Source organism: Rutidosis leptorrhynchoides, chromosome 1, assembly GCF_046630445.1.
Source record: "Rutidosis leptorrhynchoides isolate AG116_Rl617_1_P2 chromosome 1, CSIRO_AGI_Rlap_v1, whole genome shotgun sequence".
NCBI lineage: Eukaryota > Viridiplantae > Streptophyta > Magnoliopsida > Asterales > Asteraceae > Rutidosis > Rutidosis leptorrhynchoides.
The window spans coordinates 80,657,316-80,677,840 of NC_092333.1; the positions used below are offsets into that span (position 1 = coordinate 80,657,316).

The 20,525-nt window shown below is 32.4% G+C and overlaps 2 protein-coding genes across 2 annotated transcripts; both read left to right on the forward strand.

The window, feature by feature from the left end:
- The first annotated feature begins 9,742 nt into the window (after positions 1-9,742).
- Positions 9,743-10,258, forward strand: LOC139886002 (uncharacterized mitochondrial protein AtMg01250-like). The gene has a single exon (XM_071869749.1). The coding sequence runs from the start codon at positions 9,743-9,745 to the stop codon at positions 10,256-10,258; it is 516 nt and encodes a 171-aa protein (XP_071725850.1).
- A 283-nt stretch (positions 10,259-10,541) lies between these two features.
- Positions 10,542-11,477, forward strand: LOC139886009 (uncharacterized). Its single transcript, XM_071869758.1, has 2 exons — positions 10,542-11,020; positions 11,117-11,477. Exons 1-2 carry the CDS (start codon positions 10,542-10,544, stop codon positions 11,475-11,477), a joined length of 840 nt encoding a protein of 279 aa, XP_071725859.1.
- The last annotated feature ends 9,048 nt before the right edge of the window (positions 11,478-20,525 follow it).

Genomic DNA, 20,525 nt, shown 5'->3' on the forward strand with positions numbered 1-20,525 from the left:
AAGAGACAAATCCATTTACTAAAAGCTACACTTAAGAAAGAATTAAGTAGTGACGATCGGGTGGGTCTAAACTTTAAACCCATGGATATATTATACACCACCCGAGATGTAAATAACTGGCTCACTATTTTAATTCGTGGAACTTATTCTACCGACTTCACATGTCGCCAGCTAAGTGTGGGAAAGTCTAACCCCACTTAACGTTAAATTCGGGGTTCGGTCAGTGCATATCTCGTTAATAAAAATGCATGATAAAATAGGGTAAAGACTCATTTTCAAAGATTAGCAAACAGTTTAGAAAAGCAACCATTTTTTTTAAAGAAAAACATGTGTGATAAACCAACAAAAGGAATGAACGATGAGGCGCGCCACCTATCATTCGACGAGCTTTGTAATTACAAACTGGGTATTTTTAATTACTTTTCTACACTTATCACCCTCGTGAATTTATAATTATAGTCTGATTTCATACAAATGAGGGCATTGCATGATCTCAAGTGTGCGGAATGGTTATAAATTCTCTCGGGTTTACACTTGGTTTATTTGCCAAATTTTGTGAAAATTTGAAAAAAATTTCAACTAAATGAATTCAAAATCATGTTTATACATATTTATGAACGATAAAACTATGTTATAATACCGAAATTATCGTTTCCTCGGAAAGGACATAAATTGAGAAACAACCTAAAATGCTTGAATTCATTTAAAATGGAAAATATGAGAATAAAAAGGCAAAGAAAGAATAAATAAAAGCCAAGTGTGAGGAGAATGTACCAAGTTTTTTCAATTAAAAACTATCTATCACATGTTTCTGTATAGTTATTGCAGGTGCTTTTGTTTTGGACTAAGTTAACTGTTTTACCCGATGAAAGAATAGAAAAGATGGATCTACACGATGAATCAATTTCATCATTAAAATGAAGTAAAGTCTTCAGAAAAAGAAATGCGCTTCTTGATTTAGGTCAAGAAGTTGTCATCCAGACCAGTTGTAGAGTCTACGAAAAACCTTGAAAAGTTTTCTCAAAAATCAGCTGAAAATCCACGGACCTCAGCATCAAACATGGTCGCCAAGTGGTCAGACTTATCCTATCCATGAGAGAATCTGTCTCGTAAAATGGAGAGGGCGCCGTGCAAATTAGCTTGATAAGACTAATGAATCAGACCCCCAGAAAGGATAATCTCCTTAAAGATTAAAAATCAGCTTTTAAGCCTGATATTACTCACTCCTTGAGATTGACCTTAAAGATTGAGAATTACAAACTCATGGAATTCGATGATATCTAAACTCGAGCCTGGACGAGAAAATATTTTGATCAAAACTAAAATCGATTTGTTTTCTGAAAACCTATTTTCAATGCATTCATTACCATTGAACGTAAAATCCTAAGAATTCACCGGAATTCATTAGGTCACCTGAACCAAATCGGGTGTCAACCGTAAGAGCGGTGGTTGCATAGCATTATCAAAGACAGGACCTTGTGCCAGACCGAAAAAATTATAGGGTGATCTTTACTATTGCTCCTACAAAGGATAGTAATTGCATCCGACACGTTGTGGACCATGAACATCTGCATGTCATTAGACATTGCCTTAACAGTTGCATGTTCATCGCTTTTCTTTACAACCGGACGGTAGTTTACCGAAAGGTAATATACGAGGCAAGTAGACTGGACGTGTTGCTTTCCTAATACAAGGTTAGCAAGTGGGTGACACAAAACTGCAAGTTTTGAGCTAAAATTTTAAAATATGAAACCCACACAACCCACAATAATATTTTGCAAACACCGGTGAAGGGTTATTCCGGAAAACTTGTCTAGGGTAAAATCTAGCTTGAATTTTCAAAAGACCAAATGTTTTCATAAAGATCCAATTTCCTTAAAAGGCTCTAAATTTTCATAGTCATGTGCGACTGTATACCACATCGTTACTATCATTGTTCATGCCACTGTATCAAAATCACTGATGTATAAAGTGTGAGAATAAAAAAGTGATTCGAGTGAAGTGTGATTTTATTTCAAGTTCTGTAGTGCTTGAAGACAAGCAACGTTCAAGTGTGGGGATATTTGATAGTCCTCCAAATGAACATATATTTAGGCACAATATCCTTCCAATATGTAAAGTTTTCAGTTACAACTGTTCTATTTTCAAGTAATATTCGTTTAAATAACTAAGTGCGAAGACAAAAGAAGAAAACGACGATTTGAAGACGCAAATGACCAAAAAGCTCAAATGTACAAGATACAATCCAAGTGGTTCAATTTATTGATGAGAAACGTCTAAATATTAATAAGAGTACAAGTCGCGGAACGCAAAGTACAAGATATCTAAGCGTTTAAAAGGACGTTCGAAAATTCGAAACCGAGACATAAACTGAGCATCAATGCGCGAGTCAACGGGCCTAAAAATACAAGTCAACAATGCACAAGAATATAATATAATATATATATAATTATATATAATTATATATATTATATTATATTAATTAAATACTCTGCAGCCCACGTTTTTTAGAGCAAAATATCTGGATCCAGGCTGGCCATGCGATCGCATGGCCTGGAAGAAGCATGTCCATCCGATCGCATGGAATGAAAAGTTTGGTCATGTCTATAAATTGGCCATTTTTTGGACGAATTACACACACCTCTTTCAATATCTCTCTCCCTCTGTATAATATATATATATATATATATATATATATATATATATATATATATATATATATATATATATATATATATATATAAATATTAGTTAGTTTGGGTAATGTAATGGTTATTTTAAGGGTTTTAAAGTCAGAACTCTGTCCGTGTAATGCTACGCGATTAATAATCACTGTAAGCTAAATTCTCCTTTTTAAATTAATGTCTCGTATTTAAGTTATTATTATGCTTATTTAAGCCGAAGTAATCGTGATGTTGGACTAAATATTAAGACGGGGTTATTAAACTTTGTACCATAATTAGGGTTTGAACAAAAGACCGACACTTGTGGAAATTAGACTATGGGCTATTAATGGACTTTATATTTGATTAATATAGAGATTTACAATTTGACGTATTTATAAATAGCCACATACGTTCGATCTGGTACGATGGGTGGGATATTTATAAATACTAATAATTGTTCATTTGACCGGACACGGGGATGGATTAATAGTCAATGGACTCATTAAAACAGGGGTGGATTACATTTAAGGGTAATTGGTGTAATTGTTAACAAAGTATTAAAACCTTGGATTACAAGCAGTCGATAACCTGGTGTAATTATTAAACAAAGTATTAAAACCTTGTTACAGTTCGAATCCCTAATTAGTTGGAATATTTGACTTCGGTAATAAGGTTAATTTGTCGAGCATTTTATAATTATGACCGATGAATTATTATGGGCAAAAACCAGATAGGTATCAAATAATCCAGGACAAAGGACAATTAACCCAGGGTAATAAATTAAAATCAAAACGTCAGACATCATGATTACGGAAGTTTAAATAAGCATAATTATTTTATTTCATATTTTATTATTCGCAATTTTATATATTGTCATTTAAATATCGTTATTTATTTTACGCACTTTAATTATTGTCATTTATCTTTACGCTTAATATATAAAATCAACAAACCGGTCATTAAACGGTAAAACCCCCTTATATATATTATTACTATATATAATTATATATTTTTTGTACAAATATAGTTATATAAAAATATAGTGTAAAATAACCCAGCTCCCTGTGGAACGAACCGAACTTACTAAAAACTATACTACTCTACGATTAGGTATACTGCCTATAGTGTTGTAGCAGAGTTTAGGTATATCTCATCTGTAAATAAATAATTAAAACTTGTGTAATTTGTATCGTATTTCGTATTAAAATTAATAGTATTTCGTATACACTCCGCTGCACACATCAAGCTTTTGGCGTCGCTGCCGGGGACTCGGTGAAAAACGCTATATTTTGTTAAAACTATATTTTTGTAAAAATATATTATTTCTTATTTCGTAAAAATATTTTGTATTTATAATAAGTGTTAAAAATAAAAGTTATAATTTTAATATTTAGTTTATAAAATTATTTCTATTTTAAGTTTTTAAAATATAAGTTATATAAATATTTTCTATAGATTAAAATCAAAAAATTAAAATCGAAAAAAAAAAAATTCGGGCCTGGTACTGTAGTAGCCCACAATCAGATCCAAAATTCTGGGCCATGCGATCGCATGGCCATAACGCATCAAACTCATACGGTCGCATGAGCTGATGTGACAGATCTGAATCATTTGACCAGCCGAATTAGGGTTGTAATTATATATAATTAATAATAATTAGGGTTTAATTTTTATATTATTTAGTTTTAAGTATTTAATTATAATTTGTATTATTAAGTTTATTAATTTTATTAATTATATAAAATTAATACTTTTATATAAATAATATAAAAATAATATTTTTATAAAAATTGTATTTTTATACCTTTAATTTTATTTTTACTTTTTGTATCTTATTAATCATTTAATTCGTAAATTGTTTATTTATAGTTCGTAATTAGTACTAAACTTAGTATTTTGCTGTAGTTATTTTATATTTCTAGATTTTTAGGCTTTGCTGTAAAATTCCTTAAGTGATTTTTTTTAGATTAAGATTTAGGCGCTTTAGAATTTTGCGACGCAGTTTTTAGATTTTAGTGCCTAATTAACTTATTACCCTTTTGGATATATAATTCCTTTTAAGCCTTAATACCCTTTAGGTGCAAATTTTTAGATTTAATTTTTAGACTTTTAAGTTTCGACGTTTTTCTTTCTTATTTTAATTTTTTGACGTTTTTCAACGCGTTTCTTTCTCATTTTTACGCTCTAGTTTTTAGGACATAGAATTTATTTAAAAATTTCGACGAACAATTATTGTAAGCGATTGAATTAATAGACACAAATTTTCTGGTTCATAGTAATAGTTGGATTTGTTAGTGGCGAGTTGTGGATTTTCCGATTTAAAGGATCCTGGCTACCTGCTGCATCTATTGACTATTTAAAACGTGGGCAAAATCAAAAAAGTCTATCAATTTGATAACTTACATAATTTTTAGTTTTATAACTAATAGGATAATTAGTAAATGCACCACATTGTAGCTAAATTTAGTAATAAGCGTATTATGGAAAATCTCGAAAATATTTTGGAAACACTTTCTGACATGCAAAATCAATTAAATCAATACTCTCAAACGAGTGTTGATGAAAATTTGTTCGGTCAAACTTGGATCATGAATGACGAAAAAATAACTGGTTGTGAAATCTGTGGAGATTATCATTCAACATGGGAATGTTATTATTACGTTCCTATGGAAAATTATGCACCCATGGAACCTGAATGGAATGATTATGAGGAATACAATTCAGATTGGGATTATTCCCAAGAATATATCTAAACTCAACAACCAGAGGACGAGGAAAATTGTGTCTAAAATTTTTTTAGATTATATGAAAATCAAACTCGAAGAATTTGACGCTCAAAATGAACAGATAAGAGAGTTTGCAAATTGGCAAGCTGAAACTCTATCAGACTACACACCTGATGATTTGAGGAGTCGTGTGCAAGAAAATCTCATATCATCGAATTTTGATGAATTCGAGAGCTCCGAAATCACCAATTATCCAGATGATACTTTTTATTCAGTTTTACCAATTTCACAACACATCGCCACATTAGCCTCTACCGAAAAAATCATCGATCCATCAATGGATGAAGAAGAAGTAAGGGTGACAAATTGGTACTCTTGGGAAAACGATAACGTCGAAAATTTTACCCCCGAGACCAAAGTATTGGGACCGATAAGAACCGTTAAAGAAGAAGAATTCGCTTCGATCCTGAAATTCACCATTCCACAACCTTCCAACCCAATATTCTCAATAGACGAGTCATCTACCGAAGATGAACTACGAGCTATAATTGATATTGACACCTCGGATTTCACCCAATTGGGTAATAGAGGTAATAACTTTGATCCCGAGAATGAACAGAAGGAAATGTTAGGAATTGTCCACCCTAAAGTAATATGTATGTCGGTGTATAACGATCCATTTGATCAAGAACCAGAAAAGAGACAAATCCATTTACTAAAAGCTACACTTAAGAAAGAATTAAGTAGTGACGATCGGGTGGGTATAAACTTTAAACCCATGGATATATTATACACCACCCGAGATGTAAATAACTGGCTCACTATTTTAATTCGTGGAACTTATTCTACCGACTTCACATGTCGCCAGCTAAGTGTGGGAAAGTCTAACCCCACTTAACGTTAAATTCGGGGTTCGGTCAATGCATAACTCGTTAATAAAAATGCATGATAAAATAGGGTAAAGACGCATTTTCAAAGATTAGCAAACAGTTCAGAAAAGCAACCATTTTTTTTAAGAAAAACATGTGTGATAAACCAACAAAAGGAATGAATGATGAGGCGCGCCATCTATCATTCGACGAGCTTTGTAATTACAAACTGGGTATTTTTAATCACTTTTCTACACTTATCACCCTCGTAAATTTATAATTATAGTCTGATTTCATGCAAATGAGGGCATTGCATGATCTCAAGTGTGGGGAAGAGTTATAAATTCTCTCGGATTTACACTTGGTTTATTTGCCAAATTTTGTGAAAATTTGAAAAAAAATTCAACTAAATGAATTCAAAATCATGTTTATACATATTTATGAACGATAAAACTAGGTTACAATACCGAAATTATCGTTACCTCGGAAAGGACATAAATTGAGAAACAACCTAAAATGCTTGAATTATTTTAAAATGGAAAAGAGGAGAATAAAAAGACAAAGAAAGAAATAAATAAAAGCCAAGTGTGGGGAGAATGTACCAAGTTTTTCAATTAAAAACTATCACATGTTTTCGTAAAGTTATTGCAGGTGCTTTTGTTTTGGACTAAATTAACTGTAAGTTTTAGGCTTTCAAGATCAAGGCTCCGGAAATAAACGAGATGCTGATTATGAGGTACCTATCAACCTTATTTACTAAACAACTTTTATTTTTTTAGTTACGGTGAAGATGTTGATGATGATAAAGAAGACCTTTGTCAACTTGCTGCTGTTCAAGGTAAGTTTTTGCTTCAAACTAATGCTTTAGTGTTGTATTTCTACTCTTTTGTTGAAGGTCTGTTGAGATTTTTTTTTTCTTTCTAAATTTTGATCTAATATTGAACATAATGATCATTATAAAGAAGACCATCATCGAGTTGATGCTATTCATTATAAGTTTTACTACTGTAAAAATCCTGATTAATCCCTTTTTAGAAGCAACCCGATTAAATTCTTGCAAAATCCATCATTAAACGGTCAACGCCGGTCACTGGGTCAGCTCACTGCTTAGTGTCAATTATATATGTTTTTCTCACATATATACAATATAATAATGTAATTATGTGGTATAGGTATAGCATCAATGCATCAGGAGCAACAAGAGCAAAAATGAGTTATTTGTTTCACTTTTTATTCTATTCTATTTTAAAATGATTTAAATTGTTTAAGACATGCTCTTTAAATATTACATATGCATATATTAAATAAAAGTGAGATTCCGATTCGTCTTCTTCGTTTCTCACACACTTGATTACGTTGTCTTCATCGATAAAGAAAATCACAGGTTAGCAAAAAAAAATTCATTTTTTTTTTTTTTGCTTAGGCTTCGTCTATTTTTTTATGTAGTTTTGGGTTTTCAATTTGATTTACAGTTATATGATTCTTTCAGGTTCATCTAGCTACTGATTTTGGTAACCCATTAATTTAAAGTTGTTTTAGGTTTTTATCTTTTATTACCACTAATAAAAGTTTTCAATGTTATCTCTCCTGTTTTGTAGGATAATTTAGACTAACGTTTCTTTGTTGATTTATGTTTTGAACAATATCAATTTTAACTTTGCACAAAAACTATCATAATGGAGAGGTATTGAATTGTTTATGTGATGAAGGTAGTTGAATCTTTGAAGATGACGAAACTACCTAAGGTAAATAATTATGTTCATATTTATATTTATTTAATTAGCTTGATTTTTTCCTTTTTTATAAAGGCATGGATGTTTAAACGGTTAGATGGTGATGAAAATTAATTAAGGTGGTATTTTAGATGTGGTCATGATACTCATGGAGTTGGTGAAAGGAGATGAGAATATTAGCGGGGATAAAAATGAGGACAAAATTGAAAGATGAAACAAGAGAAGAGTAAAGTAGCCTTTGAACCATATGTAAATAGTAAACTATCATTACTTTTCAGTTTTCACTTTTCTCTTTATTTCATTTGCTAAATATGTAAATGTAAATATGCAATATTACATAATCTTGATGAGAATCCTCTCGGTGTAATACCTTATATTTTTCTTTATTTGTATATATGTATATTTTGCAATTTTAATCCGTATTTGAATTCAATAAACATCGTAATCGCATACAATTGTCAGCAACGAAGTGTGCACCCCTCAATCTTGTTTATACTAAATGATTAGCATATGAATATCAAGATTAAAATTTAATTTAATTTAAACGTTCTAAACCAATAATGTGGGACAAAAAGATTGAATATATAGTAATTAGTACGGAGTTTTACTGCTGTGCTGCAACATTGTATTCAATGTTATTCCTGACCAGAAGAATTCACTCAGGTCGCTTTTCGCTTAGTGCGGAGGCAGCGAGGAGGGGGTTTTACCGGCCATGCCTTCGGATTGGTCTGGGTTTTTTCCAGTGCAGTAATTGGGGGTGGATTATGCAACAACGGGAGATGAACGCATGGATGGTTAAGTCCCCCTAGGTGATCCCAAGCTGATGTTCAAAAAATAGCATGAAGTTTTTTATGATAAATGATAGATCGAATTGAAATTGAAAGGGAACAAAGGAAAGGAGGACCAGATCGAAAGGCATTTTTTAAATGAATCAATCCAACTTTATTCTTCATCACATCAAACAAATAAACGTAAAAAAGTGGCTAAAGTCAACAATTTATCTAGATCAATAGCGTACACTTGTAACACATTTTTTTAACTGATACGACGACGTAAGTTCGATATATTTTAGCAACGAGTGATTCACGTGATTCCTTGAGTACGTGAGTTTGCAAACCAAATTCCGTTACTCCCCAAAAGGGAACTAAGGAAAATACAGTGAAAAACAAATCAAAGTAAATAAAGCAAAACAAAACAAGAAAAAAAAAATGGAGTTTTCATCAACAAGTGTCCGTCCCACCGCACATCCAATTCCAATATCCTTTTCTTCCAAGACTTAAACTCTAAAAGTCAAAACGTCCACCATATAACTCTACCTTCCATTATTTATTTATTAAGTTAATATTCGGTAAATAAATAAAACTAATAACTTATACATCGATAAATAGATTTTAAAAGTTAATTACTACAAACGATTTTAATTACTCTACTATTTTAAATGAACCTTAATTCTACTTTAACTTATCAAAGGTTTTATGCTATATGTTTGACAAAAATAATTGGTAGCTAGTAGCTCATAACTAATAGCTTATAGTTTTTTGTTATTTGCTAGTAGCAAGTAGTTTGCATCTGGTAGCTGATAGTTGTTTTCTTTTGTATGTATTTAGGTGTTTGAAAAAGTTTCTGAAACTGTTAAAATAAAGAGTAAAATGATAAACGTTACCAATACATGTTTTAAAAATATAATATTCAAAGTAGATTTCGAGAAATCATTTGATTGTCTTAGTTGGGATTTTTTGTTCGAAATAATGGAAATTATGGGGTTCAGGGATAAATGGAGAAAATGGATAATTACGTGTTTAAAGCCGGCTTCTATCTCGATCCTCGTTAATGGATCCCCGACAAGTAAGTTCAACTTAGAGAGGGAGGTAAGACAAGGAGACCCACTCCCCCCGTTCCTTTTTATTTTGGCGGCGGAGGGCTTAAATGTTTTAACCAAACAAGCCGTGGAAGCTAAGAGATTCTTGGGGGTTGAAGTTGGTGGCGATAAAATCCCTATCTCGCACCTACAATACGCGGATGATACAATTTTCTTTGGATCATGGAGTGAAAGGAATATTCAGAATCTTATGAAACTCCTAAAATGTTTTGAGTTAACGTCGGGTCTTAAGGTGAATTTTCACAAAACTAATCTTATTGGAATTGGGGTTGAAAGGAGTGAAGTGGAACATATGGCTCGGTTATTTAGTTGTAATGTTGGTACAACCTCATTTACTTATCTTGGTCTACCGGTTGGTGGTAACATGAAAAAGGAAGAGAGTTGAAAACCGGTTGTAAACAAGTTTGAAAAGAGACTTTTGGATTAGATTGATTTCATTTGGTGGACGCTTGACTCTTGCTAAATCGGTGTTGAATAGTCTTCCGTTGTACTACTTCTCGCTCTTCCGTGCCCCGCCATGTGTGATTAAAAAGCTTGAGAGTGTGAGACGTTCTTTCTTTTGGGGCGGGACGGGTATTATATAAAATATTTCTTGGGTTAAATGGGACGAAACAATCTTACCTTATTGGGAGGGTGGGTTAAACTTGGGCTCTCTTAAAACTAAAAACATGGCTTTGATTGGCAAATGGTGGTGGAGGATTAAATCCGAAACTACCTCTTTGTGGGTCAAGGTCATTGCAAGTATTTACGGGAAATCGGGTGGACTCATGATTGAAGACAACCTTCCAAATGACTCCTACAAGTCTACTTGGAAGGATATAATAAAAACCGGGACTAACATTGAAGACATCGGTCTTTCTTTTAGAAGTTTTTTTGTGAAGGAAATAGGTGATGAAATGACGAATTCTTTTTGGAACGAACTTTGGATTGGCAATGAGATGTTAAAGCATAAATTCAAAAGATTGGCAAGACTTGAGACAAACTTAGAAGCTCCAGTTGGTGAAAAACTTACATGGGACGGTGAGAAATGTGAAGGTAATTGGTCATGGCTAAGAACACCAAGTGGTAGAGCCGAAGATGAACTACAACAATTGAAGACCATGCTCTTGGACGTGAAACTAAAACCGCAAGCTAGCGATATGTGGAAGTGAAAAGCGGGTGGAATCGAGAAGTAATTCTTTTTGTGAAACCTCGTGTAACAATATGGTACCAAAAAAATTGAGGTATTTGTTTGGAGAGCTAGGAAAAAGCGTCTCCCGGTATTGGTGGAACTTGTCAAAAGAGGCATTGATCTACATTCGGTTCGATGCCCATTATGCGATGATGCAATTGAAACGGTTGACCACTCGCTTATTTTGTGTAAACATGTGTCCGATGTGTGGTGCAAAGTGTGGGGACGCGGTGGTATACCATATGTTAGTGTCGAAGACCTCTTCCTTGATTCGGGGCAAGCAACTTCAAATGTGGGTAAATTTATTTGGCAAGCGTTGGTTTGGTCTACTAGTTATCTTTTATGGAAAAATCGAAACCAAAAAGTTTTTTCAAATAAGTGTTGGAACATAACGACGGCTTTGAACGAGATACAAATTAAAAGTTTCGAGTAGATCGCGAAGAGACGTAAATCAAAGCCGATCGATTGGCATTCTTAGCTCCATAATCCTCGTGTTTTCCTTACTTAGACTTCCTTGTGAAGATGCCAACTTAGCATCATAACATCTAGTGTCGAGTAATTGTATATAATTCGTGAACGGTTGTATGTACGTGTAATCCTTTATAATAATAATAATTGTTGCCTTTTAAAAAAAGAGTAAAATAATAAAATTCATGAGCTTTTTCTCAAACACTAGTTCAAGTAGTTTTTAGCATTTTCCCACCCTCTAAAATCTTTAAACTACTTTAACCAAACGAAACTTTTTTACTTGATAGAAGTTTTTTGTATACTTTTAGGGAGTATATTTTTATTTTTATTTTTTTGTAAATAATATATAAATCATAATTTAGATACTATATCCATAATTAAATAAAACATGGGCTTAAATTACAAATTAGATGATAAATGGAAAATTCTAGGGCTCATGATGGTGGGGTCGGCCGAATGTCCATAGTGGGCCCACACATCTTTTTTTTTGGTGACTTAACTAGTTAGCCCGAACGATTAAACGAACGCGAACCGAGAATAATATCGTTATGCGATTAAATTACGTGAGAAAGATGAAAATCCATGAAATAAAATATAGGAATATTTTATTAAATCACATGACATTGTGATGTCTTAGAAACATATTTCGGGACATGGAAATTACGAAAAGACGACCGTTTGTTTGGAAACCGAGGTGATTTATAAAAAGTCTAAACGTACACGTAAGCACGTAATATTACAAAAAAGTATATTTATATTAAATAAATAATATTGGAATATTATTTAATTTGTCGGAACATATTTGATGTAGGACCCAAATATTTATTGCACACAATGTATTTAAGGTGTACATAAAGTGGGTAAAGCGTAGTGTGAATTAAAAGGGGACAGAATGATATGAGCTTCGTGCGCGCTGCGCACAATTGGGGGGCGCGCCGCGCACTGTTCCTGCGACATAATTCTGCTTTATCTATTTTGAGTTAAATGAAGGGTAGTTTGATCTTTTCACTTGGGGGTCGGTTTTAGGCCACAAAATGGCAGATTGGTGGACTCATTCAAGTCCACAATCTTATCTTCATTCTCTCATCTTCAACCTCAAACCCCAGAGTGAGAAAAAGAGTTTAGAGAGAGGGAGCTTCATTTGGAGAAGAAGAAGCTTGAATCGATCGAAGTCGCAAGTGTTAAAGTTGTTCATCTCGTTCACGGCTACATTGTAGTAGTATTGGTAAGTTCTAACTCCGAGTTTTCATAGTATGATTAGTGTTCATATTTAGGGTTTTGAAATGAGTGTTCTTGAGTAAACCCACTAGTTGATAATTGGGTGATTGAGCTAGTAAATGGTGTTAATGACCATTGTTGGTTGGTTTGGGTTGGTTAGTGAAATTGATTAGTTGATCATCATGTTCGAGTGTTAAAATCACTAGTTAACTTAGGTTATAAGTGATTAGAGGTGTAAACTTGCAAATGGGTGTTTTGACTTGGGATTAGGTCAAAATGGGTTTTGTGTCATAATGATGTAAGTAAGTGTTTTGATGATGAAACATTGTGTAAAATATGGTGTTCGAACATAATCACTAGTTGATTGTGATTATGGGTGTTTTGGGCAAGATTTGACTTAGTCAAATGGAGGTATGTGCAAACGGGTCGAAATTTGCACTTATGGAGTTTTGGGCATAAGCTAGAGTGTTTAGCTTACTTGTTTGTGAATTATCTAGGTGATTCACGTTTGGACGATTAGGAGCTCAAGCGGGAGTTGCCTTTCTTGTAATCGAGGTGAGTGGAATATTTATACATGTATGTATGTAGTTTATTTACTCGTACGCGATGTGGGTCTTCGGTGCCACATCGTGAGTATTGGTGTCATGTCACGGGCCAGTGACTTATTGTTAGTATAGGTGAGGAGAACTACGGGTCGGTAGTATCTCGATAGGTGTTGCACAAGTCGGTGACACCTTACGGTGATTCACGAGCTAGTGACACCTCATGGTGGCTCACAAGTCGGTGACACCTTTTGTACAGGCGAGTTTCACAAGTCGGTGACACTCTATAGTGCTTCACAAGTCGGTGGCACTTAGTGATGCTTCACAAGTCAGTGATGCCAGATGGCGTTCACGAGTCGGTGACCCATACACATTAGTGGGTGGTTCGCAAGTCGGTGACATCCTTTGGTGATTCACAAGTCGGTGACACCTTATGATGATTCACAAGTCGGTGACATCATACGAGTGAGACTCGAATTTATTGGTCGTCTACTAGTCGGTAGTGCCATAGCGGGGAATGGTTTGGTATGGTTACGCATTGTTATGATTTAGTATATTATTTTGGCAGTTTATATACTAATGTTGTTGCTAGTTGTATGTTTGGTGATGCTAGCTCGTTTATACGTTTGTTTGCTTGGTATTTGTAAGTGGATGCGCTTAGGTAAACTATATATGTATATGTATAAGTATTGCATTCACTAAGCATTAGCTTACCCTCTCGTTGTTTACATTTTTAGGTACGGAAGCGGATTTGGCAAGGGTATGCTCGGGATTTAGATGATTTCCCCTTTTGATGCTTGCATGGATTACTTTTGGATTCGACCTAGGATTTGGTAGTTTATCCCCAAACATTATGCTCATAGTTTTGTTTGGAAACTAAACTCGTATGGTCGAAACTCATATTTTGTATGTATTTCGTAAAACGGCCAACGTGAGCCCGATGTCGTGAAACTTGTTTTATTATTGAATCGTGTTAGTTTTACTTATTTTAATGTGTTGTGAAAAGCGTTTCGTCTAAAAGTGTCGGGAAGTGGGTAATTTTTAAACGAAAATTGGAAAATTTGGACAGCGGGCTGACAGGCCTTGTGCACACCGCGCACATAAAGGGCTGCGAGCCGCACACCCTAACTGTAAAAAAAGAAAAAAAATTGCTGCGTATTGGGTTGGGTCGTTACAAGTGGTATCAGAGCATGGTCTAAGGGATTTAGGTGACTTGAGATAGGCGCTTAGACTTAGACTTTTCTGTGTGCTAATATGCGGGACTTGTAGGATTACGGGTCGGTTCGGGTTTTAGTTAGTGTCTTAGAGAATAGGTGCTTTAGCTACGGGTTGATTATGTTGTTACTAATCATGTTGTTTGTATTGAACATCTAGCGAGATGGTTGTTGTATTTACGAGTTCGGCATGGCATGTGAGCGTAATAATGCTTCGCGGCCGTTATTACGGTTGCAAGCCAAGTCAAGCAAATGATGTACAACAAGTATTGAACTAGATGAGGTGTACGAACGGTGACATATTTATATGATTGTGAATATAGATCTTGGCGGTGTATGTAAATTATTCGTGTTGCATTCTGTAACGACCCGTCAATATCGCTATTGACGCGATACGTTATTCATTGATTTCATAGTGAGGTTTTGACCTCTATATGATACGTTTTGTAAACATTGCATTCTTTTGAAAAGGCACACCATAAATGAATATATAAATCCAAGGTTTTCGACATCTAATGATTTCTACGTATAGATAATCACCGTAAACAATATTTTACAATACTACATCCGTTGACAATACAGTCAAAATAAGTTACATGGTGATGATTTTGTGAATGTAAAGTTTTCTCGAATAAATTATGTATGACTCCATGCACATAGCTTGTATAACGTATAAGCAAACAGCGGAAGACTTCTAGGAACCTGAGAATAAACATGCTTAAAAGTGTCAACACAAAGGTTGGTAAGTTCATAGTTTTAATGTTGCGCATAATCTGTATATAAAGGTGGATCACAAGATTTCAGTTGTTTCATCCAGAAACGTTTATCAAAATATTCTACAAAATTGAGCACCCTGGTAACTAAACTTTAACGTATATATAATAAGTACCCCTGTTTTAACATAAATGCAACCAATATGTACAATACATGCAATCCAACGTGTACTAAACTCAAATAGCATACGTCTGTTTTATAGTTTAGGCTAGGGTTTCTATACCTGGAACAGACGGGGATGTCAAGCCCTATGGATCCATATACAACTATTCGCGTCCACCAGTTCTTATAACTGGCAGTTACTAGTTACCAAAGCTAAGGAATTTTCGGTTCAAACTCAGTGTAGAATTTAGTATGTACTTGCATGTGACAACCCGAAAATTTTCGACCAAATTTAAACTTAATCTTTATACGATTATGACACGATAAGCAAAGTTTGTAATGTTGAGTTTCGAAAATTTTGGAACTATGTTCATACATTCAATTACCCTTTTGACTATGCTCGACAATTCACGAACGAATATATAAATGGTTATGAATATATATATATATATATATATATATATATATATATATATATATATATATATATATATATATATATATATATATATATATATATATATATATATATGTATATATATATTACAACTTGAAAACGTTAACAAAGTATTAAATATATAATATTTTAGATTAAACGTATTTGTCTCAATATATGCTTAATATATTCATCTACAGAATTAGAAGATAATACCAACGATTGGATTAGCAGATATTTCAACAATTATAAATTCTGTAAGTATTGTGATAAGTCTTTGTTGAGAGGTCCACCTTGATTTAAGAAATCTTTCCTTTTTAACTGTATGTGATATATAAATAACTTTCAACGTGTATAGAAAAAGTATATATATATATATATATATATATATATATATATATATATATATATATATATATATATATATATATATATACTAAGGTTCGAAATTATTTTTGTAAACAATAGTAACACCCATTTATTGTTCCGTTTGATAAATAAATATTATATACAAATTTATATTTTCTAAACGAAAATATATATTTTACAATGTGATAATGCATAGAATTGAATTAGATATAAAACGTTTCGATATTATTAAATATATTTTAATAAACAACGAGGAGTTGATTTATAGAAGCAAATGACCAAATTACTAAAATGTATAAGTTATACTTTGAGTAATATAGTTTATTAATAGTTTAAGATTATATTTTGACAAAGGTACGAATCACGAAACGTAAAGTACAAGTTTTCTAAGCATACGAAAATGCATTCGAGAAATCGGAACTGAGACATTAGTCAAGCGTTAACGTACGAGTCATCAGAACAAAAATTAAAAGTCAACTATGCACGTGAATATAATATAATATATAATTAATTAATATAAATTATATATTATATATAAATTATAAAAATATGTCGACAAACAAAACAACAAAAAATTGTGAACTGGATTTTGGGGCCATGCGATCGCATGAGAAATAGGCATAAAACCCATGCGATCACATGGCAGTCAGGATTCAGAAACATTCTATAAATTGGCCAGTTTGCTCGACGCACACATACACACACATATCCTCACATCTCTCTGCTCACTTTATATATATTTATATTATAATTATTATAATAATAATAATAATAATAATAATAATAATAATAATAATAATTATTATTATTATTATTATTATTATTATTATTATTATTATTATTAAGAATGACGTATTCGTCCATATGGATTTGGAGCGATCGTCACAGTTGGTATCAGAGCTTAAGGTCATAGGGAACCAGAATTTGCATTAGTGTGTTTAACTGGTAATTGTTAGGATACATTAGTGAGTCTGGACTATGACCGTATCTGTTTTTACCGAGTTTTGCTTATCATTTCTTGTCAGAAATTACATGCTTATCTAGACACGTTTTCCTGCATTTTTGCATAGATAGTGAATGGACAAATTTCGTATCTTAAGCATATCTATTACAGTAAACTCTGTCTTACACTTTAACTTATGGGATTTTGGTATTATATATACATATGTAAATTATGTATCGGATAATACCAAACTAAATCCTATAATCTATCTCAAATCAAAATAAATTCCCTGATTATATAAGATGGATCCCGAATCTAGTTCAAATTCTTTAAACTCCGACAACTATTCCGATATGGATATTCACCTGAACTCCGAAGACAGTGTAACCGGAATGGATTAACCAATCAGCCATCACCTATTCTGGATGAATTGGGGATGAGTTCGTAGTCTACTTAATCATTGGAGACAGGAAGAAGATGATCCTTTCCATCCACCACATTGCCCTCTTGGCGATGAACCTGAAGCACTTACCGGTGAACTTATCCGAAATACCATTTTCTCTCTCATTTCCAGAGTATCTCATCATGATTATATACTATCTCAAATTCTAGATCTTATTCATCTGCTCGTCCGAACCGACAATCACTCCGGTGTAATAGAAGAAGTCAACGAGCTTCGCGCTCGAGTAGTGGCTTTGGAGAATATGGTGCAAAGGTTACAAGCACCAGCAGCATCACCGGCATCAACAGTACCACCATCATCAACACCAACAGTACCATTACCACCATCAACAACATCCACATCCCATGATTCAACATCACAAGATGTTTCACGAGCATCAACGTCATACGCACCATCGATACCAAGGAGTACCAACAACAATAACCGATGAAGTATTGATTCATAACTTCATTGGAGAAATATTGTACAGCGATTATGTAATATCTAAAGTTTTAAAGATTATATATTCTAGTCCTAATCGAAAACCAGATGAGATTAATATTATTAAATCCATGATTACATCTAAAGAAAATATATATGTAGGTATATTTTCATAAAGATTGTAATTAAAAATTCTTTTGTGCAAACTGTTAATGGGAGAATATTTTAACGGGTAGGTAATACCTGAAAGATATATATAAATTCACAATTAATATGTTACATTCTTCAATTCCGATTCAACAAATCATCAACTATATTCACTACTTTCACAATGAGATATATTCTTTCATAGAAATCAAAACAACCATACTCATTCAAATTCAATTACATATTTTGATTTTAACATATCAGAATCCAAGGCGAGATATAATCGATATCGTCACTCTTAGATTTCTACATCTTTCAAAGCTGTATTTTGATTTCAAAACTGTGCTAGAACATCATATGTATATTAATGATTGCGATCGGTGTTCAAACCCTTCGAAATTTCTGAAGACACTTCAAATAATGAACAATCGAGATGATGATCCAACCACATGTTATCCATAGTTATGTACCTGAAAAATCTTGAAACCAAAGTCATAGTTTAACAAGTATCCGTGTTAGACCCTTTGGCATTTATTAGCTAAAATAACTTTGCAATCCCTTTACAAAGTAGTCAGTTTTGTCACAGCTCCAGTAAGTCAACTTCGATTCTACAGTTGAAACAGCCTTATTATGTCACGACCCAAAAATTTCGATCAAAATTAAATTCTGATAACTCCGGCAAGATAAGCAAATTGATGTGTTGCAGTAAAATGTTTTTCATACATTTAATTAAACATTGGACTTTACCCTACAATTCACGAACAACCTATAATTTAAAACTCAAACCCGTCATGATTTATGATTTTACTTTTTTAAATGAAGACGTTTTATGATATAATAATTTCTATTATTATAACCTCCTACTAAAATGATTTTGAATATAATTTGTTCTAGAAAACTAAATTTTATAATATTTATATATATGAAATGATAAAAAGTTACTATTAAACGATGCTATTTCAAATTAAAAATTTTACGTATTAAGTCGTTTTATTTTTATGATATAATTTTTGTATTTTTTTTTAAAAAACGAAGTTAAATTAAAAATGTACAATTTGTAAAGCACAACATACAACAACGTGTAGCTTAAATAGTTGAATTTAAATTAATTTATTTACTATTCATTGAATAGTAAATGAAACGAAATTAATTAATTTACTATTCACATAAAAGCGATATGATAGAAATTATTAATTATAAGTTACATAAAATATCCTGAAGTATTTAATAAATACGACTTTTAAAATCTTAATCGATTCGATTTTATTATTATATTATTATATTTTACTTTATTATATTATTATATTATTATTTTATTATTTTATTATTACTTTATTATATTATTTTATTATTCTAATTATAAACGTACGATTCCTTTTATTATTATATTATTATTTTATTACTTTATTATATTATTATATTATTATAATTAAACACGTTTGATTCCTTTTATTATTATAATATTATTTTCTAACTATATATATCGATCGATCGATCGATTGCAAAATTAAACACACACACATATCTATTTTCATATATACACTCTGTAGGATTTTTATTATTATTATTATTATTATTATTATTATTATTATTATTATTATTATTATTATTATTATTATTATTATTATTATTATTATTATTATTATTATTATTATTAATCTTATTATTAGTATTAATATTAGTAGTATTATTATTATACATAAAATACTACGACGGTGTTATGTTCAAGTAATTACAAACGGGTTTTTGAGTGGGATGAAGCTAGGGAAATTATGGGTTATAGCTATGGAGGTTATGGGTAATGATCGGGGGTATTGTTCGTGAATCAAAGGCCAACCTTGCATTTATCATTTCCGTTGCGTCTGCATACTTTTCCTACAATATTGAACCACAATATTGATATGTGAGTTTTCATTGATCCCTTTTTAATTGCTTTTGCAATATATATATTTTTGGGCTGAGAATACATGCGTATTTTATAACTGTTTTACGAAATAGGCACAAGTACTAAAACTAATTCTACGTGGGTTTAAACCAGAAATATCCCCTTAGCTTGGTAACTATAACTACTGGTGTATGACTGGTCGGCGCGAATCCTAAAGATAGATCTATTGGGCCTGACAAACCCCATCCTGACTATAAGATGCTTTAGTACTTCGAGGTTATTTTAAACGCACCTGATCCGGTGTGCTTAAGAGGGTAAAACATGAACGTTAAGGCTTGTTACCGGGTGCCCACAACTTATATAATGCTTTTATACACTTGCGAGTGTATGGTTATTTATGAAACTGAAATCTTGTGGTCTATTACAACTATTGAAAATCATTATTTATGATAAAACTATGAACTCACCAACCTTTTTGGTTGACACTTTAAAGCATGTTT